The sequence below is a fragment of the Heterocephalus glaber genome, unplaced genomic scaffold, assembly GCF_053883595.1.
Source record: "Heterocephalus glaber isolate CG9 unplaced genomic scaffold, H.glaber_assembly_v1.0 deba00001600, whole genome shotgun sequence".
NCBI lineage: Eukaryota > Metazoa > Chordata > Mammalia > Rodentia > Bathyergidae > Heterocephalus > Heterocephalus glaber.
The window spans coordinates 40,857,545-40,881,541 of NW_028258372.1; the positions used below are offsets into that span (position 1 = coordinate 40,857,545).

At 55.6% G+C, this 23,997-nt stretch overlaps 1 protein-coding gene across 24 annotated transcripts in view; it reads left to right on the forward strand.

The window, feature by feature from the left end:
- Positions 1-23,997, forward strand: part of Nfasc (neurofascin) — a 163,359-nt gene that overhangs the window by 84,947 nt on the left and 54,415 nt on the right. For 13 of the 24 annotated variants that reach the window (XR_015444256.1, XR_015444257.1, XM_013078603.3 and 10 more), the window contains 7 exons: positions 9,832-10,015; positions 14,745-14,762; positions 15,470-15,575; positions 16,999-17,195; positions 17,461-17,583; positions 20,002-20,172; positions 23,921-23,971. Coding sequence is in view for 22 of the 24 variants with exons in the window: in XM_021242491.2 (XP_021098150.1) it covers positions 9,832-10,015; positions 14,745-14,762; positions 15,470-15,575; positions 16,999-17,195; positions 17,461-17,583; positions 20,002-20,172; positions 23,921-23,971 (850 nt within the window). In the remaining 2 variants the exon portion in view is untranslated. Of the gene's footprint in view, positions 1-9,831; positions 10,016-14,055; positions 14,157-14,744; positions 14,763-15,469; positions 15,576-16,998; positions 17,196-17,460; positions 17,584-20,001; positions 20,173-23,920; positions 23,972-23,997 lie in introns of those variants that run through there. The other 11 variants (XM_087193964.1, XM_087193975.1, XM_087193976.1 and 8 more) reach the window with 4 other exon arrangements.

Consider the following 23,997-nt stretch of genomic DNA (forward strand, 5'->3'; position numbering starts at 1 on the left):
CACAGCCACGGAGCAGATGGAGACCCCCATCCCTGAGAAGGGAGGAGGGGAGCGGGGCACCAATCCCATATAAGGGCTTCCTTGGCCCTGTGGAAGTCCTAGAAGATGACTAGTCGAGCCACACAGGCCAGGAAGCTGGTCCATCTCCCCGTGGGAGTGGGGAGAGGCAGGTGAGTGCTTTCCTGCCTGCCAGGGCCTCTGCCCCAAGGAGGGAAGTGGGGGCAGTGCGGCACACTGACTTTCTGAGAAGATGCTGAGGCATGGAGCGTTCTGTCTGAGGTGAATAGAGAAGTAACAGTGAAATGTAATTCATAATGCAGTGGCAGGTGCCTCTGAGGAGGGGAAGCCAGGGACTCCAGAAGCTGCTGCTTCCCCTTCTGATCTTGTTGTATTTCAAAGATCCCTCTGCCTTTCTCTCCCTGGCCTATGTTCTGTCTCCTTGGGACAGGTTAAGCATCACATAGTTGACATTTTGAGTTTCCTAGGACCCCTGCCCCACCCCCAGCCCTCAGGTGCCTGTGAGCTGGAAGGAGCAGGGCGGGCTCAATGGCCATCTGTTGCTTTGCTTCTTTCTTGGTGTGAGAGACAGAAGGGAGGTGGCAGTGGGGACCAGAGGGCAGCAGGAGGAGCAGGCAGTGGGGCCCTCCCTTGTGCCCAGCTTGGCTCCTCTCCTGGAGGTGGATTTCAGAACAGAACGGCTGAGCTGGGGCCCCGAGAGACGGGAGACGGATGGCAGCAGTGGCAGTTTCCAGGCTGGGACCTCTGAACCTCTGCATTCTGAGAGTCAGTCTGTGGGGTGGGGAAAAACTGGGGTGGCACTGAGGGCGGCCTGAGGTCAGACAGCAAGCTGAGTGGCAGTGGGGGCGAGATGCAGAACAGACTCTGCTTCCAAGACCGCCAAATTGGTCTATTACGTTATTGCTGTTTCTTTCATTACTCGAGCTTGTCCCGTGCCAAAAGCTCTATCATTTGTTATTATATCCAAGGATTCATGAGACCAATTTGTTGATGAGCCAAGTAACTCCCAGGGATAGGAAGTGTCTGGCGAGATGGCTCTTCACTCAGCCCACAGCGATTTACTATACTGGCTTGTTTCAGAGGGTGACAAAATGCACACCGAGCTCAGAAATTCAGAATCTGATGCAGGAAATGAGCATAGGACCTGCTGGCCCCACAAGGCCGGAGGAAATAATCACTGGACCAGCCCAGGGGAGTGGGAGGAGCAAGGGAAGGTGCTTCCCACCGGCAGCGGGAAAGCAGGGACAGTGCAAAGGAGTGACCAGTGAGGACGGGTGTAAAGGGAAGAAGGGATGGGATTTCTGGCCCATGAGGGAGTGGTGTGAGCCTAGGGGTTGGGCGGGGACACGGGCACAGATGCCTCGGGAAGAGACCGCGCACGGGCTGGAGCGCTATGCTGAGTGCGGCAGGACCTGGGTTTATCCCGCAGAACTGCTCAGGGGCTTCTGCCGAGACAGATGTGATAGCGGCTGGTCAGAGCCAACACACACTGACTCCTTTCCTGTTCAGGACAAATGGAGCACAGGTCAGAATGTGATCATCACGGTGATAACCCGAGCTATGTGAATTTATTATGTGCAAGCCATTTGAATGTTGTTGGTTTGTGTTAGGAACAGAATACCCAAGAGATCCCCTATGTCGGGTGCCGGGTCCCAGGTCCCGCTGAGGAGACCTGCCTGCCTGGTGCACACAGGAACCTCGCCAGATCTGTGTGGATTTGAGCTCGATTCGTATCCCAGTGAACCCCCTGCGAATCCACTGCGCACCTGGATATGCCTCGGACCCCTCCTGTTTCTGCTGCTGGCTCTGACTCCTGACAGGCTGCTTCCAGGCAGCAATAGTAACACGCCCTGCTGCGTGGTTTTAAAATCTAAAGCAGAGTGGCTGGGTTTTGCGTTGGCTCCGTGAGCTTTTATTATCTCTGTTCTCCCACAGTTTCCTGTGGCAGTGATGTGTGAATGTGTTCCTCAGTTGGTTCTTGTAGTACTATTCTAGTCAGTCGATTAGTTTATTCCAAGGACTGATTGCTGGCTTGTGGCCTTGAGAGCCCTAATCTGAAGGTGGATCCCGAGGCATTAGTTCAGGAGCATAGCGCAGCCAGGAGGACTTGCAGAACTGGTGTATTTGTGGCTCTCGGGCGTCTCAGATTGAATGTGTTCTGTTTCAAGCTCTTGGTCTCCCTGCTCCAGCAGCCCCAGACTCGCACCTCCTCCCCATTATCAGCATCATCCTGGCCCAGTTTCCCAGTCTAAAAATTTTGGGGGGTGGTACTGGAGGTTCAACCCCAGGATGAGCTACGTCCCCACCCCTTTATTTTTAATTTTGATAGTGGGCCTGCTAAGTTGCCTAGGCTGGGCTCGAATTTGTGATCCTCCTGCCTCAGTCTCCCACAGTGCTGGGGTTCCAGACATGAGCCACCACGCCCCCCTGGAAATCTTGCTACTGTCCTCCTCATGCCCACCCGTGGTCAGTCCTCAGAGGTTGAGGACTGTCATTCAGAAACTCCTCCACCTCGGAGGCCTTGGAGACCCCAGAGCCATCTTCTGTCACTGGATCCCTCTGAGGTGTGGTCTCAGCAGCCTCCCCGGGGGCTGCCCTCCCAGGGCAGGGGGAGTCTGGGCCAGAAGGGGGCCTAAAGGTGAGCCCCAGACCAGCCACCTGCCGGGAGTGGGGGTCACAGTCCTCCCTTGGATGAGATCCATCTCACATTCAGAGCACGCAGAAGGTCTTGCTTTTAGTGGATCGCTTGAGCAGCAGGAAAGCGAGCCAGCTCCTGTGTCCTGTACTCCACAGGCCTGCATTGTGTTCCTTTGGTTCTTGGAACAGCCGTCGGAACCTGGAAAGGCAGGAATACTTTTTTCCATTGTTGAGATTACAGAAAGACTTGAAGAACAGAGTTGGGGGTGGCAAGATTGAGACCTTTACTTGAGTCCTCCATCCCATAAGTATTCCCTGCCTGTCACCAGGGACACACCAGTGAGCAGGATGTGGTCTGAGCCTCAAGAATTGATAAAGAGAGGAAAAAGGTTAAGCTAAAGGTGAGCAAACCACAGCCCTTCGAGGGCGGGCGGGCGGGCTGCCGGGAGCAGGGCGTCTTAGGGGAGCGGTTGGGAACCCATCCAGCTTTGCCTGCTTGGGTCAGAAGATGAGGCAACAAACGGGGAGGCCCACGGCCCCTGACCAGGGGAGGGTGGCTCTGCTGAGCACTAGGCTGGGCTCTGTTGTTGCCTTTGGCCTGCCTGTCGCCTGCCCGGTACTCCCTGTCGGTGGGGCTGAGTGTGAGCAAAGGCTGCTTATGAAACTCACGATTCTTCTGCACAACTGGGGGTGAGCAGAAGGGGGCCAGGAGAGGTGGGGCCCGGCACCCGGTCAGCACAGACACAGGCTTGCTGTGAGAGCCCGGCAGGGCTCCCTATGAGTCCTTCCTCACCCCGTGTCTGCCATCCCAGCCATGCATCATCGCGGGGAGTGGGGGTGCTGCCACTGGAAGGTGAGGCTGCTGTGCATGGGCTTCCGGTTCTTGTTTACTAGCACAATCCTCTCTGCACAGAGAACTTCACATGAAGGCCCAGTGTAAAGCAGCGCCTGGGACCAGGTGCCCCCTGTTCTCCCTCCCCAGCCTGCACGCAGCGGGCACCTGAGGCTCTGCCAGGAGACTGCCCACTCCTCTGGACCCACCGTGAAAGCCAGCATGAAGGGTCCTGAGGCACCTGTCACTGGATCCTCACCCCTGAGTGCTGGGTGCCGGCCGCTCTGGGTGGCGTGGTGTGTCAAGGAGATGCTGAGGGCCTGCCCCCAGGCTGCAGAGCCTCCTAAGTGGGCTCTGTCCTTCTCCTTGTGCCCTCCAAGCCACGGCCAGAGTGGTCCTTACAAACAGATCTCATCATTGCACTCCTGCAGCAGCTGCCTCTTGGATGTCCTTTGGCCTCCAAAGCCTTCTATGAGCTCACCCTGCCTTCCACTCTGACTGTGACTGGTTTTGCTCTTCTCTGCGTGCCCTCCCAGCTCCAGCCACACTGGCTTCTCTCAGTTCCTTGCACATGCCAATATGATTCCTGTCCCTGGGCCTTTGCACAGGCAGTTCTCCCTGCCTGGGATGCTTTCCTGACCCATCCTTATAAGATTGCCTCCTTGTCACTTGGTCAAATGCTGCCTTCTCCTGAAGGCCTTCCTTAACCACTTGCTCTCCTTCGTGATGTCACACTATTGTGGCTTTTCTTTTTCTTTTTAAAATAGACTTTATTTTTTAGAGCAATCACAGGATCATGACAGAATCAAGGAAGGAACAGTTTTCACCCCTCCCTCCCCCAGCTGCTGGCAGCCACAAATCCTTTCGGGTCTCCCCAGCTGTGCCCTTTCCAGAATGGCAGACATCGGAGCCCTGCCTCCTATAGCCTTTTCTGACTGGCACCTCCCTCTTAGGAATATGCATCTGAGTTTCCTCCCTGTCTTTTCACGGCGTGGCAGCTCGTTTCTCTTCAGCCCTGAAGGGTACCATGACCTGCGTGTGCCATAGCCGATTAACCCTTCCACTACTGAAGGGCTTCCGGGCTGCTGCTGTGTCTGGGCGATTTCATCGATGAAGCTGCTGTCATATGCGTGAGGGCCGATTATGTTTCCTTCCTTGCACTTAATGCCGCCTGATCTTTTTGCCAACATTTACCTCCTGTCTCCCCTCTGCAACAGAGGCTCCAAGAGACCGGAGAGCCCTTGTCTACGACCCCGCCGGTGTATTCTCTAGACTGGCACTGTCACCGGGCCAGTCTGTGATAGGGGCAAGTGCTGGCCCGGCGCTGCCCCGAAGTGTGCCGGTGGCTTCGGCTGCAGGAGGCGAAGAGCTGCCAGCCGAGCCATGTCCCGGAGCTGCCAGTCCTCTCCGTCATGTCTGATGCATTGTGGCCAGCAGCACAGCCTGCCCAGAGCGGGGCTGCGGGGATGCGGGGAGCTCCCGAGGTGACAGCTTGAGGGAGGGAGCTGTGGCATGGCGCCTGAATGCCAGGGACAGCTTGTGGAATCAACACCGGGGGGGCCCCCATCTGGGGAAAGAAAGCGAGCCTGGACCAGGACAAAAGGAAAGCCAGAGCAGCAGGCTGTGGCCCTAGCTGGCTCATGCTTGTAACTACTTAACTCCCAATGTTGGCGGTGGTGTCATGCAGGTGGCCGGAATGTGCCTGCGTCTCCGTGCGATTCCCAGGCCCTGAGCTAGGCAGTCTTCAGGGTGTGGACCGTCTCTGTGTAGGATGACCAGGTCCTGTGGGCATGCAAATTCAGAGTTAGAAAAATAGGCCTGCAACCTAATTGGCCCCGGCACATTAGGTTAAGGTCCAGAAGGGCCGGGAATTTAGCTCCGTGGTTCTGCCGCCTGCCTCGCAAGTACAAGGTCCCCAGTTCGATCCCCGGTACCAAAAAAAATGTGGGAACATTGTCAGTCCTACACCTCACCAAAGGCCATTTGGACTTTTTTTGTTTTCCCCAGCACTAGGGATTGAACCCAGGGCCTTCACACTGAGCTACGTCCCTAGCCCTTTATTATTTTTTATTTTGAGACAGTTGTACTAAGTCCCTAACTTGCCACCCTCTTGCCTCAGCCTCCCAGAGTGCTACGATGCCTCCTCCTATGGCTGCCCTTTGGATTCTTTATGAAACAGCAAGCTCACTCCTAAAATGGCAAAACACTTCTTGTTCAGGCATCCTTATTATTTTCTTTTCGTGTGCATGTGTGTGTGTGTAGGGGACTGCGGGACTTCAGATAGGCAAGAATTGAGTTCATCATGTTCCCCGGTTCATAGTGTGCCATCAGTCACACAAGATTTTTCTCTGCATTTCGTTCTTTTTGTTCTTTAACTTACTCTCCTGCCCCCTGTGCTGGCCCCCTCTAATGTATCTTGGCCTTGCAACCTGCCTCCTCCCTGCTTGATTAGCTATTAAAGGCCCCTCCAGCGCGTACCTCTGTAGTGTCTGCAGATTGGGCAGTGTATTTTGGGGGCCGTATCCTTTGGACCAGTCCTCCAGCGTCTCAGGAAAGTACTTCCCCTCTGGAACTCCTGCTGCTTGGTCTTAGTTTGGCCTGTAAAAAGCTGCACAAACCCTCTCCCGAGGACTGAAGACTGGGGTGCTGGTCCCCTTCTCCAGCCTCACGAGCGCTGCTCCCCTCTCTTCCTCCTCCCCAGCTGTGGAGCCTGGTGCTGCCCCTCTCTGGCCCAACCCTAACCTCTGCAGCTGGAAGGACCAGGGAGGGGCCCGGGAGGTGCTATGGCTGCGCCCCTGGGCAGGGTCCTCCTTTTGAGGTTGAGCTGGACCTGTGGACCTCACTGCTGGGGTCAGGAGCCTGGCCTCACCCCTTCCCCCTGGTTTTCAGGGTGCAGGCCGTGCTGACTGGGGGCCTTTGGGCTGGGCCTCTGCCCTCATGCCGCAGCAGGTTCTCTGAGCTCTGCACCAGACCCCAAGCCTCTCCTTCCCTTGCCTGGGTGGGAACTCCCTCACCACAGGCCTCGCTGATGGCGTGGGCTCGGATCACATAGCCTGTCTTCCCGGCCCTCTGCACCTCATGTCTGCCACCACACAGTGGAGGCCAACGTGATGCTTTTCTTTTTTATTGAAGTGCAACTCACATAAAATAAGCCCTTTTAATGTGCAGAATTCAGTGACGTTTAGTACATTCAGAACATGTGCTCCCAGGTGTGTGGCGCATGCTTATAACCCCAGCACTCTAGGAGGCTGAAGCAGGAGGGTCACAAGTTCAAGCCCAGCCTGAGCAGCTGGGCAACTTAGCAACTTAGATCTCAAAATAAATTTTTAAAAAGGGATGGGGAGAGCCAGGGATTTAGCTCAGTGGTTCTACTGCCTGCCTTGCAAGCGCAAGGACCCGAGTTCGATCCCTGGTACCAAAAAAAAAAAAAAAGGGATGGGGATGTAGCTCATTGAGAAGGCCCTAGGTTCAATCCCCAGTACCAAAAACAAACCAAAAAAAGGTGCATAATTAGCACCTCTATTTCCAAAATATTTTCACCATTCTGGATGTTTCTTATATGGAATTTATGTAGGGAATCATTTAGTATGTGGCTTTTGGCTGAGAGTTCTTTCTCTGAGCAAGTTTTGGGGATTCATGCACAGCGCAGCCTGTAACGGCATCCCTCCTTTTTATGGCTGCATACTACTCCACACATGCAGCAAAATGGTTCTCCCCGTTTGTCTGTGATGGACACTGGGTCTTTTTCTGCCTCTGGCTCTTTCGATGCCACTGCTCTTCACAGGTGTGCATGTGAACTCTCAGGGCACAGGCCTAGGGTAGAACCGCAGGGTCATATGGCAATCTCATGTTTGACTTTTGAGGAACTTCCAAACTATATATTTCCTTTTAAAGTAGCAGCTTTAAAAACTCTGGGACTGTTCAATTGTGAGTTAGGAAGCGTCCCAAACAATTGGGCTTTTTTTTCCCCCTGCCAGTGCATTTCTGGTTAATGACTAGCTTCCAGCTCCCTAGTTCCATCAAGATTCCCAAAATAAAATCCCTCCTGGTCACTTGCTGTTGCTTGGCAAGGCCTGAGCGAACCATGGTGGTCGTGGAGCCAAAACAGCTGTCCACTGTGCTCCGGGGGAAAGCAGTGCCTTCCCGTGCGGCCCTTGGGCGTGGTGAGCGAAGAGGCGTGAGCGGACTCACGGGAAGACAGCGTAAGGACATCTCATAGTCAGAAGGAAGAACCCAAACTCCCGTGATGCCCTCTACCCAGAGGGTCCCTCCCTGGGAGTTTGTCTGCACTTACAACCCTCATCCAGCTGGGTGGCTTCCTGGCCAGGACATAGCGTCTTCGGTGTGGGGAGCTCTCCCCGACCAGCTGACCGCTTTCCTACTATGGTGCCCAGTCCCGCAGGTGCTCTCTCGTGCCACCTAGTGGTTTTCTAGGAAAATGAATGGTTTTTTAAACCACTCACTCTAAGGGGCTTTTCATTCAATTCAATTGTTCTTTTGTTCATCCATCCGTATTTCTATCTGTCACATATTTTTGAGTGCCTGCTATGTCTTTGGATCTATGATTGATTCTAGGAACAGAAGCATAAACGAGTCAGAGCACCTTCCCTTATAGAGCATCATTTGTTGGGGGAGACAATTAAGTGACTTGGAATGAATACAAAGTGCAAAGTGCCATCATGGGGAGGGCAAAGGGTGTGCAGGAGCCCAGTGGGAGCACACGAGTCGTACCTGACAGATACTAGCAAGAGAGGACAGACTCGGAGTGCCCTGCATGAGGCTAATCTGTGCAAAAGCCCACGCTCCAGACCCAACACGGTGCTTAAATCCCTGCTGGAAGAGCAGGTGATCATGTGGGAGGAGCCCGAGAGGGGCACAAGGTGCGGGCACTGAGCCAGGCAAGGACGCAGGCATTAACTCTCCAGCAGCAGTGAGCTGCTAGTCAGTCCAGGGGAGAGGCACGCTGACATTTGCACTGCAGAAATGACAATCTGGTTGTGGATGGAGAATGAATCAGGGACAGGGCTGGAAGCTGAGAGACTGCACAGGAAGTGTTGTGTGATGGATATGACTGAAACCAGGGGGAGGCAGTGGGAAGGGAGCAGGTGATGGAGCCCAGACACACATGTGAGGCTGGGGAGGAACTGCTGAAATGTGGGTCAGAGTCCTTCAGCTTGCCCTGCGCCCTGCACAGGGAGGCACTGATCAGTGAGCCACTTCTCGCTGCAGGTCTCCAGAAGGATAGCCTTGTCCAGGAGCTGTTCCCCTGCAGTGTCCTCTCCCACCTCAGTCAGGATGGACGGGGGACTGGGCACGCACAGTGGGCAGTGGGCTTCAAGTTGCCGCAAGATGAAGCAGAAGCAGGAGAAGCATGGCGCATTTGACAGACAGCTGTTGGTCCAGGCAAGCTGAGTTCTGGACATAGCCGCCTCTGCCTTCCACTTTGACTCAGCTACATTGTAGAGGAGTGAACTGGACCATGGTTTCAGACTCGATTCAGAGCCTGGGCAGTTTAGCACTGTGTTTGATTGCATCTCAGCTGCAGGCCACTCTTGGGAGAAGCAAGGGGAGGAGGCGGCCCTTAAGGATGCCCTTGAGCGCTTCTGACCCTCTTCCCCGAAGCCCCACGATGATTGCTTGTGCTTGATCTGTCATAAATGCAGTTCATGCTGTGGGCCACCCGAGAGCCCACTTCCGCATCACTGTCCCAGTGCTGCCATTACCTTTGAAGGGACAACATCAGGGCCACACACCTTAGCTGCACAAAATATTTAAAGAAATCATTCCTCGAAACAAAACAGCCTGTTTTTCAGGTCTGCTCATGTCCCTTGTCCCTTTACCCTGGGATCAGAAGAGATCACTGGAATCTTGCCTTTCTGCCCCTGCTCCAAACACTCTCAGTCCCAGACACACTCAGCCGTGGCTCAGGGAGTCCAAGGGCTGTCGCATTTCTTACCAGTCTGTGCATGACATCCTCTGGATGCTGGGCCTGCAAGCCAGTGTCTGCTTTCTTAACTGATCTGTGCAGAGTTGTCTTTCCTTGTACAAAAGTAGTTCTCAGTTGGGGGTGGCTTTGTCCTCCCAGGACAGGTGGCGATGTCTGGAGCCATTTTTGGTTGGAGGCAGGGGTGGACTCTGCTGGCATCTGATAGGCAGAGACCAGGATGCTATGAAACATCCTCCAAAGCAGAATTATTCAGTCCCAAATGTCATTGTTCTAGGACATCCCCCTGCTCTGTGACCAAGGGGGACTGAGGGGACCCAGAGCTTCTAAGACCCTGGAGGAGTACTAGAGCAGACACAAGTTCACGAAAAGCTTACTTGCTGTGTGTTTCCTTCCCCAGCTGAGCTCTGTACCAGAGGCCCACGTGGAGCAGCTGGAGACAGCGAGACCCCAAGGGCTGGGGAGCGGGGAGCGTGGCCTGGTGCCGAGGATGGCCAGGCAGCAGCTGCCGCCCTGGGCCCAAGCAGCCTTCCTCCTCCTCTTCCTCCTTAGTCTCGGCGGGGCCATCGAGATTCCTATGGATCGTGAGTCTTGCCCCATCCTCTCTCCTGTTTTGGGGTAGAGGAGTGGAAGGGAAGGGGAGGTGGGGGAGAGTTAAGACCACTTGAGGAAGATTGGGGAGAGGGTGGCGGTGAGTGACTCTGAGATTCAAAGCTGATTTTCTGTCCAGTGAATGAACACAGGCTCGTTTTTGGAAATCTGATACTGCAAGTTGCAGGGCTGATCTCTAGGGCTGGGTCTTTAAGATGATGCTTGGGTTTCCCAGGTGGCAGGGATGGAATTCCGGGAGCCGCTTGGCATTCATCCCTCTGCTCACCTCCTTTGGCTCTCTGTGGTCTTGACCTCCTAAAAGCAGTTCCAAGGTGAAGTGCAGGGGCAGCTCTTATTTCCCTTTCTAACGCTATGTCCAGTTTTAGTGTATGTGCTGCCGAAGCGAGCACATCTAATGCTGTGTCCAAAGCTGAGCCCCTTGGTCCCTTGGCTGGAGGGATCAGGAGGAGAGGTGGCCTGGGAGAGCTGAGAGGGCGATTATCTTAAAAGGCCTCATTAAATAAGATATTAAAATGAAGCCCCATCGTAATGGGAGAACCAGGCGTGGATTCCTTCTGTGTCCAGCTTTCCCCCAGTTGTGTTGGGAAGTGAAATCCATGGCCTTATGCTTCCCTGGTGGGGGCACTGTCTGACCACCGGAATCATGAAGTGAGGAGTTGAAAGTGTCACCGCATTCATAGATGGCCTGCTGATCGGCAGCCACACTTCTCGGTCCTGTGTCAAGGAAGAAGTGGGACTGGCATGACACCAGCGCTGACGAGGGCCCTCCCCGTTGGCAGATGTCTGGGAAGGGGGCGGCAGAGTAAACGGCCTGCAGGAAGTCCCCACGGAGCGCTCCAAAGCCAGGCCCTCCCCCACCCCACGTCACCCCTAATATTAGTGCCCAGGGGAGTGGGCACTGGGATGGCAGAGGGCGGTATAACTGTAAACTGGACCCCAAAGCAAGACGGCCAAGGCCGCTGTGCCCCAGTACTGCAGCCAAGTCTGTGTGCGTCCCTTCCGGGTCCACACACGAGGCTGGCAGGGAGGAGAGTTGTGGGAGGAACCGTTCCCATGGCGACCGTCTGCCGCTGGCTCAAGGAGAGTTCTTGTTAACAGCCCCAGGCGGACAGTCTAATAGGAGCGCGATAAGGCCTTGTCCCTGGAGAGGAGGGGGTGCAGAGGAAATTGGGTTATCGAGAAAGTGGTGAAGGCTCATTTCTCTTTCTCCGCTTCTCACTCACTCACCTGCCACTCTGATCCCCAGAACTGGGCCTGGGGGCTCCTGTGCTGTGGACTTAGAAAGCGAAGCTCCAGCCCAGCCTGGGCTACTGAGCAAGACCCTGTCTCAAAATAAAAATATACTAAAAGGCAGGGGCCATAGCTTAGTGTGAAGGCCCTGGGATTGATCCCTAGTCCTAGGAGGAATCTGGATGTGTGTACTACTGTAGACAAAGACACAGCCAGGAACCCAAACACTCAGTCTCCTGGAATGACCACACATGGCAGAGAGCAGAGCACCCTAAACTACCCAGCACCTGTCTCCATCCTGGGGTCCCCAGAGGGCCAAGAAGGAAACCACCCTTCTGTGCTGTGTTCAGGGAAACTCAGGACCTTGCTTGCTTGGGGTCACATGACAAATAGTAATGGAGTTGAAAAAGGGCCCGGATCTCTGGACCCCCAGTGTGGCAGTCAGCAGGCCCTACCCTCCCTTGTAACCCCGCCTCCTCTCAGTCTGTATTGGACACTGCTGAAGTCACTCAGGCCTGGGCCAGGCAGAGAGCTCTACACCTGGCATCTCTCCACACACGCTCTCCCAGGAACGGGGAAGCAGGTATTCCCCTTAGCTGACAGATTCTCAAGAAGGCAGAGAGGCAGCAGAGCCAGGACGCAACTGACCCCTCTCTGGTGGAGAGGTGAGTCCTGTCATGCGTTCCGGGGTGGAGTTCTGAGGTACAGCACAGCCCCAGCCCCTGCAGCGTCTCCAGAGGCTGCACACATGGCAGCCCAAAGCAGAGGGCCCAGCCAGCTGTTCCTGAGCCCGGTGCTGCGGGCCCTGCTCCCGTATTAGCCAAGCCCACTTCCCATCTCTGGGCTGGGGGAATATGTGCCCTAATACCCCACCACCACCCCACACCCCGGCCCAGGCCTCCGTGACTCTGTTGGTGTCCTTCTCCTGCTTCCCCTTTGGGGACAGTATGCCTGGAGGGCAGGGATGCAGCCTGTGCTCTGGGGAGTTGGCCCAGCAGCACCCTGGAAGAGCGCCCTGGCCACTGCACAATCCCTCATTCAGGCAGCAGTGAAGTCACACCCCCCTGCCCCTCCAGCCCCAGGGAGAACAGTGTGACCTTTGAGACAAGCAAAGGGTCATCTCATCAGCCAGAGGGGGTTTGCCAAAAACCAAGTCTGCTGGAAGCTGCCCCTCGTCCCTCCCGGTACTTTTGTCCTAGGAACTTGCAGAGGATGCCCAAGGAGCGGGAGAGGCACTTCCTCCCCACCTTCTTCCCACACTGAGCCTTGGGATGGGCTCTGACACCCACAGCCCTCACCTTTCCCCCAAGGGAAGAGTGTGAACCAGAGAAGAGAGCCAGCGAAGGGAGGCACCTGTCCACCCCCTGCAGGACCAGGGCAGAAGGGTTTGTGGCCCCTGGGAGCAAAGAGAGCAAATTCATCCCTCACTTGACATCATCAGACAGCAAGTCCCGTAGAAGGAGAGGCGGACAGGAGGTGTGGCGCCTGGTAAGAGCTCAGCTCTTATCCCTGGACAGCCTGTCCTGCTGTCTTCTCCCTGGGGCAGCTTGTCCTCTAGGGAGACTCTGTCCCTGTAATAAATTCCTCGGGAGCACAGTGGTGGCTGCAGATGCCATTGTCCCTTTAGGCAAGTAGATTTTCAAGAGGCTCCTGGCCAGATAGGCCGTGTGCAGGCTGGACACGGTGGTGCACAACTGCGATCCTAGCACTCTAGGCGGCTGAGGCAGGAGGACAGAAAGCCTGAACCCAACTTGCAATTTAGTGGGACCCTGTCTCAAAATAAAAAATTAAACAAGGGCTGGGGATGTAGCCCAGTGTGAAGGCTCTAGGTTCAGTCTCCAATACAAAAAAGCAGTGGCTGGGCATTAGTAGAGCAGGCATCCACTGGGCTCTGCACCTCCCACGGGGTCTTAATGGAGTGACTTCCGGTCGCTGGAGCGAGATCCCCGCCCCCCCCCCCCCATTGTCTAGGGCTCTTCCGCTCTGTGAAAAAGAAGCTCGGAGCCCATCCAGGTGAGCAGTCCTGTGCCAGGCTTCCCGGGGTGAGGCCAGAGCCCCCTGTACGTGAGGACCCGAGAGATGCCGGCTATGCCTGGAAATGAAAAAGCCGGGGCCCGGGGTGGTGCTCAGAAGGATTCGGCCCGCCTGTCCTGAGAACAGCCGCTCCGTCCTCCTCCCTCCCACGCCGCCCCACTGGCTTCCAGTTTTTCCGCAGTCTCCTTTCCTGGGGCCCGGGGGGGAAAATCGTGGACAGATGCTGCTGCTGCTGTGGGCAGCTCCACGGAGAGCTGCAGAAACCGGACATTTCCCTCCCTCCCTCCCATCTGCTTCCTGGCCCAGGAGCCCTGGGCACACGGGAAAGGGGAAGGGAAACGCCGTCCATGGGCCGCACCACCCTGGCCCACCGTGAGCCCTTTTGCCCGTGCTCTCAGGACTTTCTTGCCAGACAGTGCGCGTGGGAGGGCTCTCGTTCCTGCCACGCCCACCCCGCCTCTCCGGGCCCTTGTCCCTCTGCTTCCGTGACCCTTTCTGATCTCCCCTCCAGGCCCCCTCTGAGCACCCACACTCCTCTTCCTCCCCTCCTCACTCTCGCGGGAGAGCTGAAGGCATCGAGGTCCCCATGGCTCTGCCTGGTGCCCACTTCCCTGGGTCCCCCTTAGCCTGCTCCCTGACATGGTGCCGGTGTCCTCCCGCGTGCAGGGAGAACACAGTGCTGCTCTCCGAGCATCATCAGCAAGGACATTCTGAACAGTTTCAGCAGCTCACATTCTCTTTGCTGCAGATGCATTTTAACCAAGACTGTCCCCTCAAGAACACAACAGCCAAACCCTTCCTGTCCAAGCTGCACCACGGACCACCGGCCTCAGCATCACCCGGGCACGGGTCAGAAATGCAGAATTTGGGCCTGGGTGTAGCTCAGTGATAGATCACTTGCCTAGTATGTTCGAGGCCCTGGGTTTGATCCCCAGCAACACACACACACACACACACACACACACACACACACACCTGAACGGGAGCCTCCTGTACTCCAGCAGGAGCACCTTCCAGGCACGACTGGGGAAGGTTTGAGCCACCCGCCTCTACCCGCTTTGTGTAAAACACAGCAAGGAGTAGGAGGTGCTGTCATGTCCTCAGTCTCCTTCAAGAGCAGGATTTCCCCAGGGCGCCGTATTTCTGCCAGGAGGAGGGCCACGAGAGTTCAGCTGTCCCTAGGCTCCCCGTGTGGCGTTGGGCTCCAAGGGAGGCAGCAGCTTCCCTATAAAGCTCCTGCCCAGTCTGCTCCCAGCCTTGCTGGGTTCTTCCCTGAGCTCTGCAGCTGGGAGGAGAAAGGTTGGGCACAGCGCTGTCCCCAAGGCCACCTCACCCCTCTCCTGCATGGTGGGCGTGAGGACACCTGGCAGCCAGCCGTGTGCGGTAACAGTGTTCTTCTTTTCTCCCCCCGCAATGCTAACCCACTGGAACTAACAGCAAGCATTCAGAATGAGCGTAAGTCCCATGCGCCACCCCGCGCTTGTGTCTCCAAGGCGGGAGGGAGGGCAGAGGGGCCGCAGAGGCCTGGGGTCAGCGGCCTCTCTACCGGCCTTGTGGTGAGGCCCCAGCCACCTCACAGGGAAGAAAGAGCTCAGTTAGCTGGAGGCGCCCACTGCCCGGCAGGCGGCCAGAGGATGGATGGAAGCCGAAGTGCACCCCGGCTGCTCCTCCATCTCTGGTGGCTGACATGGGACCCTGGCACGGAAGCCTGGGGCTCAGGACCCCAGTGGGAGGATCTGACAGCCCCTGGGAAGCTCTCTGGGACGGAAGCGTCTCTCAGCTCTTAGCTCACCGCAGTGTGGCACGGGGCTCAGAACACCATGGCCCCTGAGTCCTGAAAGGGCAGCTGCTTTTGTTCTTGCGTTCGCCTGGCACACTCTTCCGAGACTGTTGTGCGCTGTGGCGGGTGTGAGGATATACTGCTGGGCATAACAGAAGCCCGGCTTTCGGCCTCTCCCAGGGACGCTTCTTCAGGGGATTCTCTGCCTCGCCCCACGGCACCCACCTCTTCTAGGCCCATTTGAGAAGCTGGGTCTCTAGAGCGGGGACTCACACTTGCCTGCACGCCCCATAGCTCCCCAAGCTTGTGGTTTTAGCTGTCCCCCGAGCCAGGGCCCGGCAGGTCCCCAAGGCCCTGACTACCCCCTGGCCTCCTGTTGCAGTGACCCAGCCTCCGACCATCACCAAACAGTCAGTGAAGGACCACATCGTGGACCCCCGAGACAACATCCTGATCGAGTGCGAGGCGAAAGGGAACCCAGCCCCCAGGTGAGTGGAGGAGAGGGCCTGCGAAGCCCCTGCCTCCAGGCCTGATGGTATGGAAGCTAAATTCAGCCGCTGACCAGGTAGAAGGCACAATTTGGGAAGCAGGAAGCTTACCTGGTAAGGAAACTAGGGGCTTGTCTGCGTTCTCCATGAAAAGCCAGGACTAGGCACCGAGTGTCCTGACCTCTGGGCTCACGTTCTGCCCTCAGCCTGCTGTTGCCATTGTCCACTCCCGTTCAGCTACAGAAGTTCCCCTTCCTGGATAACTGGAGCTTTTCAGCCTGAGCTCTCTCCGCTCGTCTGCTCATCAGGATCAGATGAGGAGCCCAAAGCCTGCCCTTGGTCCCGTTGTCTCTGCTCAGCCATCCACCTCCCTTGGGCAGGGCCGATGCCCTCCTGAAGAAGAGGCGAATGGAGGAGCAGGGATTTTAAGCGCCTTTTCCAGTCATTCCCCAGGAAAGGGGCAGAAGCTGCCTGTGAACCCAGCCTCTGAGCTCGCAGGCCCAGGTTTATTTCTGCCAGATGGGAAGCCCTGGGGACCCGTCCCCACCTTCACGCTTGCAGCCAGGGGCTCCGGCAGGGCCAGCCAGGGTGTGTGTCATAGAAGAGCCAGGCGGGCCGAGGCTGCGGGCGTGTGTGGCAGCGCTGCTCTGCCTCCGGGTTTCACGGAAGGGTGTGACGCAGAGCTGTGATCCCCGACCCAGCAGCGACTCCCTGCCTGACGGGGGACTCACCCTGGAGGGCCGGGGCTGGGCACTGATGATGGTGCCTCTGGGATTGGCCTTTTCCCTCAGTTCCCCTGTGGGGGCAGCGACTGACCCTGAGCAGCCACTGCTGCCTCTGCGTCTTCTGCTTTTACCGCCTCTGTGGTGAGCAGTGGAGGGTGTGAGGCCCTGGCTGCACCCTCCCAAGAGAAGCAGGGCACTTGGTCTTTGCTTTTTGCAATTTTTGTTTATTTTGCAGTGCTGGGTTTTGAACCCAGGGCCTCATGCTTGCCAGGCAAATACTGCACCACTGAGCCACAGGCCCAGGCCCGGAGGGGTTACTTGGGGCTTCGCACCATCTCTTGATGCCATCATTTCAAAGCCATTCTTTAAAAGCTTCCCCTTCAGGAAGAGGAAGGGCTGAAAAAAAGAGAGAGAGAAAAGAATGAAGATGTGTTGTGTACGTGCATCAACTCCCCACGATGCTTTGGGATCGTTACGTACTGCAAACATGTACTTACAAAAATAGTAAATGAGAAATGAGAAAATGAAAGCTGGGCCTCCAGTGCGGCAGTGTGGCCATGTCTCATCCCTCTGCAGAGGCCCAGCCAGGCCCTTTCCCTGTCCCTTGGCACCCTGGGCATGGAGGGCGGTGACGGGCTGAGAGCGATGGAGCCCAGACCTGGCCAATGGTCACGGTTGGTCCATCCCATTGTCCACAGCTTCCACTGGACTCGAAACAGTAGATTCTTCAACATCGCCAAGGACCCACGGGTGTCCATGCGGAGGAGGTCGGGGACCCTGGTGATCGACTTCCGCAGTGGCGGGCGGCCCGAGGAGTATGAGGGCGAATACCAGTGCTTCGCCCGCAACAAATTTGGCACCGCCCTATCCAACAGGATCCGCCTGCAGGTGTCCAGTGAGTATGACGGGGCAGGGGCAGGGTGTGGATGGTCATTGCAGGAGGCCACCCCTGCCCCCACTCAGAAAGATTCCCAGAAAGGGAACTTGCAGACCAGAGGTGGCCCCCAAGTCACAGCCACCCTGGGCCCCAGAGGAGGGAACAGGAAAGGCCTTGGAGACCAACATCCACTCCAACAAAGGCCTCGGTCCTCCTCCCTCACAAGGGCTGCCACGGCTCCAGCCCTCACCTCACTTTACCCTCCTTGTCTCTTCCTCCCCAGAATCTCCCCTGTGGCCCAAAGAAAACCTGGACCCTGTTGTGGTTCAGGAAGGTGCCCCCTTGACGCTGCAGTGCAATCCCCCTCCTGGCCTCCCGTCCCCGGTTATCTTCTGGATGAGCAGCTGTAAGTCTCGGGAGCCTGGTGTTTTGTCGAGAGTCTAGTCCTGGGGAGTGTGAGATGGGAGGCTGAACTCAGAGCTGGCCATGTGGCCGAGAACACAGCTCTGCAGAGAGGGTGGTTTTGCTGTGTGCTCTTCAGCAGGTCGCTTAACCTCTCTGGGTCTGTTTCCTCCTCTGGGAAAAGCACGACCGACGGCCGACTTATCTAATGATATTACTGTAAAGATCAGTGAGCTAACCCAGCTGAAGTGAGGAGAGCTAGGCCAGACACACCAAAAGTTCTTAGTGCTGTTTGTGAAGGTGAAGGTCAAGAATCACAAAAGAAAAAAAACAGTAAGGAGGAGAAGCCGCATCTGTTGGGAGGCCGGTTGAAGGTGGTTGACCCCAGCATCCTCTTTTGCTCCTTGGTCAGCCTGGGCTTGCTCCACCCATTCTTCTAGTACAGAGGGTGCACCACGGAATGAAGTCTGGTAGAGGGGTGAGGAGGAGGCGGGGCATCCAGGGCAGGGTCTGGGGGCCGTGTTCAGAGGCACCCGGAACGGTTTGCACTGGGGCTGATTTAACCTCTCAACCTGAGTTTCCCACATTTTCAATGAAGATGGGGGTGGTGTGGTAACTGGAGCCCGGTGTCACTCTGTGCATACTGCTGACTTCCCTCCCCTCCTTCCATCCCTCCCTATCCGTCATCCATCCCTCCTGCCATCCCTCCCTATCCATCATCCATCCGTCCACCCATCCATCCATGAGTGTACATATCCACCGCCCTGCCTGCCCATCATTCATCTTTCTGTCATCAGCTCACTTCCGAGAGAGGCTGCCATGCCGAGGAGGCAGCATTTCGAGCTGTCTCTCGGGGTGAGTGTGGCTCTGTGCTCCTCATTGTCCTTCTCCGCCTTGTCACACTCGTTTGTGGGATAAGCTGCCCAGCCACAGGCAGGCTGTGGGCTGACCTGTTAGTTCCCAGTTTCGACTCTCCTCTCCATCTTCACATCGGAGTTTGTCACCACGCTGTGTCCGTGCCACCTCTGGAGCAGGTCTCACGGCCCTCTGCTTCTTTCCCTTCCCACTCCAGCCACCGCCAGCCTGTCCAGGGTTCCAACCCGTGACCGCAACAGGCCTCCCCAGTCAGATGCTTAAAGCCCTTCATTGGCTCCTCCCTCAACTCTCCCGCCTCGGGAACAGTCTGTCTGGACCCTTTCCCGGCCGGTGCCTCTGCCCCCTCACCATTTTCCCACCCTGCCCTGCGTCCCTCCGCTCCATGTGGCCTCTGCTCTTAGCCTTCAGCAGCACTCTGGCCCTCGAGAGCCCCTGGTGCTCCTGTCTTTTCTGCCTGGTATAAGACACGCCGCCTTCAGGATTCAGCCCAGACCCCCAAGTGGCCTGGTCCCTTCCCTGCAGCCTGTCACTTCCTCCCCGGTGTACTCCCCTCTCCACACCGTGTCGCAATGACTTGTTTATTTGCTGTCCTTTCCACTAGACTGGCAGTGTGCTGAGGGCAGGAACTGTCTTTCTTGCTCATCATTCATCAGTACCTGGCATAGTTCCTGGGGCATAGTGGGCCTACAACACACCTCTGAAGGGTGCCTTGAGGAGCCCATTGTGGAAAAGTTGGCATTGCTGATCTTGTGCTTTAAGCCATGGTGATTTAGAGAATTGTGGAGACAGGAAGGAGACAGCTATGTGTAGTCAGCCTTAACTATATGTGAACAGACCTAACAGCCTGAAAACCTGGTCTTTTGCATTACATCAATGCTGGAAAAAAACATCAATAATATAGTTTGCAGCCCCAGCCACCCCTATGATGTCATCAACTCTAAAAAGCACACGTTTTTGTATTTTAACAACTCTAAAACTGGAAGACCTCTGAAAATTGGTGGTGTGCTTTAGGGATCGGTGTAAATCTCACAGTTGTAACCAAGAGCTACTTTTCTTCTTAGGGGAAAAAGAAAGGTGTGTCTTGTAATGGATGGTGGCTAAATTTTGGTGAAGTGCAACAAGGCCAAGATAGACCTCATTTAATTCAGCAGCTTGTGGAGAGCCCTCGGTCCCTGCCTTCACAGTGCTCCTTCTGCTAGCGTGAGAATGCACCCCAATCTGAGGAGCATCCAAAGGCTTGCACTCCCGCTGTCTGGCCTTGGGGACAGTCAGATCTTCTGTGGCAGGAACAGGGGGCTGCGGCACCAGGTCACTCTGCATGGGTATGGTGCACAGGCCAGGCTGGATCTAAGCTCCTGCTCCCAACCGGCTGCTCCACCCCCGGATTCAGTCTGTACAATGGAAACGATCTCTGGTTTAGGCTTGGGGGGATTTGAACACGCAGTGTCGTCTCCCAGTGCCCTGTGCCTGGCTCTGGGCTGTTGTTGTCGGACACTGGCGATGACTCTTCCTGCCAATTGCCCAACCCTCCTGTGCTTCCTTCCAGCCATGGAGCCCATCACCCAGGACAAGCGCGTCTCCCAGGGCCACAACGGAGACCTGTACTTCTCCAACGTGATGCTGCAGGACATGCAGACCGACTACAGCTGCAACGCGCGTTTCCACTTCACCCACACCATCCAGCAGAAGAACCCCTTCACCCTCAAGGTCCTCACCAGTAAGTGCTGGCCCCTGCCCGGGCTGTGGCCGCAGAAGGAGCCCCCGAGCCCTGCAGCCATGGCTTTATGTGGTCATCAGTTGTCCTCCTCCCACATTCAGCTTACTTCTTTTATTTCTAGTTAATGTTTGGTTATCCTTATTTCTAGAAGAAAGCCAGAGCGTAATAAATAAAATAAATTGGATTTGATTCTGTAATAGGTATTTGCTGATCCATGTGGAATCGCTGTTTAGAAGCTGCATGTTCGTTTGACTTGATTTGTTTCAGTTTTTATCCCCTGATTTTCTCTGATGCAAAGCAAGTTACGTATCCTGCCCAAGTACAGTGTTGGTGAGGAGCCGTGAGGGAAGTTTAGTGAGCAACGCAAGGACAAGCCAGCCTGGAGCCTTGGCTTCGAAGCCCTCAGCTTGCTGCACTTGTGCACCCCTGTAATCTCAGCCGTGGGGGAGGCAGAGGCAGGGGAAGGCAAGTTTGAGTCCGGTTTGGCAACTTAGGGGGCTTTGTCTCAAAATTTTAAAAAAATTGTTACAGGGCTGTCGGGATAGCTCAGTGATAGAGCACCCGGGGTTTGATCCTCAACACTGGAAAAAACAAATCCTCAGCTTGCTCACGCCATTGAAAGTTGTCCCTGTTGGCTCTCACCGTGGGTGGATAGCACGACTGCTGTAGAATAGGAGCCCTCAGTCTGTCTGACTGCTGCTGTGGCCCTGTCGGCGCTGCGGGTGGCGAGGATGCTGGGGAGGTCAGGCCAAGGGCAGGGCCTCAAGCCCTTCCTTTTCCTCTTCCCTCATCACTTCCTGCTGCTGACAGGACAGGCGCACTGCAGGCCATCGGAGCCGCATCCCTTTCCTGGTGACAGGGAGGGAATCCATAAGGAAGCAGCTTGTTTTTAGGTTCCACTTCTCATGAAGTTTTCCCTCCTTTTTCTCTTGATCTCAATTTTTCTTTTCCATTTCTTTCCTCTCTCTTCTTCCTCTTTTTTGTTTTCTTTTCCCTCTCTCTATTCTTCTCTTTCTTTGAACTGCACTTCCCTCCCCGGTCACTGGCTCCTGGCTCTGTGGTGTTCCAGGGGAACACTGTTCCCAGTGTGTTGGCTGCCGTGGTATGACCTTCCTTGGGATGCCCAGACCCCAGCAGCGAGCCCCACGTGTTCCCGTAGGGCGACCCCGCTCTGCTCTGCTTGCCCCTGACCCTGCGTTTCTTATTTCTGATGCAGGCCCAGGGGCCCCGGGAGAAGAGAGCTGGGTTTGTCTGCAGCATCTTCTTGCTGTCCCCGGGGTCTGCCTGCCAGCTGGCTGAGCTGGGGTCACAGTGTGGTCTACCCAGGACCTGAGTGGCCTCAGTAGCCCAGGCAGACCCAGCAGTGAGGAGGAGCCAGTGGAAGGAGCAGGAGGGCTCCCCTAGCTGACCCCATACAGCTCCACATTACTACATGGTCCCTTCATGCCCAGGCCGGGGCTGGAAATCAGCCTGCTGCTCCTGGCCAAGTACAGCAACCGTCTGCCCTCCTGGCTTGGAGATGGAGGTGCAGAATGCTCTTCCTCTGTAAAATTAAACACACAGAAGTTTAAGCAACATTTAGAAATTGAACTTTGTAGAAATTTCCCCTTCTCATGCAGGGGATGTAAAGGATGTTCATTTCTGCCTCATTTCTGGGCCCCCTATTCCACTGAAAACTCCAAAGGAGAGGAAACCCTCTAGGTGACTGGAACCAAACCCCGCCAGCTTCCTGGAGTTCTCCCAGGATGGCTTTGGCTGGAAGCAAGTTCTGAGCAGCAGAGCCAGCCCAGAATTGGACACAGTTGCTTAAAATAGCACAGTTGGGCTCTTTCAACTTCCCTGTCTGGAAAGGACACAGGCTTTTTCTTCTACCTTCAGAACCAGGCCTGGGGATGGGAAGCGAAACAGCCTGCCTACAGTTTGCCCTTCTAGAAGAAATAAATCTCATCACAACTTTTTATTAACTGTGTTAAAGGACAGAGGAGAAGATATAAAATGGCAAATATTGGGCGATCTAAAATAATTTTTTTATGGCTAGGGATGCAGCTCTGTGCCAGAGTGCTTGCCTAGCATGAGTTTGATCCCCAGCACTACATAAATAAATAAAATCCTTTTTTAACCTGTTGGGGATGCACTAAGATAACCAGTGGAGTGAGACCTACAGAGATGACCCTGTCCCTCCTTCGGGGCCCAGGTCCCTCCATGAGCTGAGTGTGCTCTGTGCTCCCTTCTGCTTACTGAGTGACCTTCCTAGAGGAGGCGGGAAGTCTCCCTGACTCTTAAGGGAGCTCCAGAGGTCAGCTGTGAGCAGGAGGCTCCCTGCACCTCGTGGCCTGACAGCATGAAAGAAGGACCCTTTCACCTGTGGGGGGCGCTGGAGAGGCAGGGAATGCCCCCTCTATCCCATGCCACCTGCCCCTTCCTCCCACTGAGCAGCAGTCCCTGCCTTTAGCTGCAGATGGACCCAAGCCCATTGCCTCAGTGGGCAGGTCTCGCATAGCACACCTGATTTGAAGAGGTAGTTCTGAATAATGAAAGTCCTCCTTCCGGCTGTCAAGCAGATTGGAGATGCAGTGCAATGCCAGTCCCAGAAAAGAACTTACATACACTCATAATGAGTCGTAACAGGATTTGATCTGTCTTCAAATATGCAAATGTTTTGGCACAGCACCTGTGCTCCCAGCCCCCACCACCTGGCAGTTTGTGTCCTAGGCTGCTCAGGGCTGTCTGCTTGACTTCCAGTTGGCTGTCCACCCCCACCCCGTGTCGGTACTGTCAGAAGTGAAACCCTGGAAGGGGCAGGGGTGGAGTGGTGAGTCAAAAGCTACTTAAGGACATCGGCTATGTTTGCGTGTCCTGTTCCAAAATGTCTTTTCACTGAGGAATAAAGACCCAAGGGATCTAATGATCCTCGTATTGGAAGCAAAGCCAGCACACGTAAGGAATGTCATCATGTCGTCATGCCAAGGCAGTCTGCAGAGCTCTGATCTCCAACGTAGTCGTCAGGCCCTGCCTGGAGCGAGGTGTGGCCCTCACTGCCAATCCCCTCACTCTCTTGTCCCCAGCTCCGCTTCTGATTCTAGCGCCAGACCCTCACCTCCCCCCCTGCCTCACTGCAGCACTCCCCACAGATAGGTCAGAGACCACCAAGGTGCCCACCCACTCGCATTTTCGGGGGACAGATATGGCTGGGCACTGCAAGGGTCCCTCCATCCCCTCCCTCTGTCAGTGACTCTCTTCTCCCATTCCCTCCCTCCCTCCCCCTGCAGCTTAGTTTCTGCTCCCACAGGACTTGGCTCTTGGCCCCAGAGCTCACTAACACCCCTTTTTCTTCAGCTGCCCCAGCTCTGGCCTGGCCCGGAGTCCTGGGAACTGAGGACTCTGATGAGAAGTTGGTCCTAAGGCACTGCAGGATGCCACTGGTCCTTTGTCTCATTTGTTCAGAACCCAGTAGGACCAGGCAAAGTGCAAGCCTAATTTCTTCCGTTCCAAAGAGACTTATTTTATTCTTGCCCTTTTTCTTTTGCAGGACTTAACCTTTTGGTTCCTTTGTGGGCTGCTTTGTGTTGCTTGTTCTGCACCGAGCACCTTCCCCATGCCAAGCGTGCCGCAGCCTTCCTTTGCCAAACACCACTGGCCCTCTCCTCGGTTGTTTTGTGGCTTTGCGTTTCTGTTTCTTCTCTCCCTGTGTAAGCCTCCATGACTCTCCGTGGCCTTCTGTTTGCTCACCCTCTTTTGTTTATTGCAGACCACCCCTATAACGACTCGTCCTTAAGAAACCACCCTGACATGTACAGTGGTGAGTGGCCACAGTCACCTTGGGAA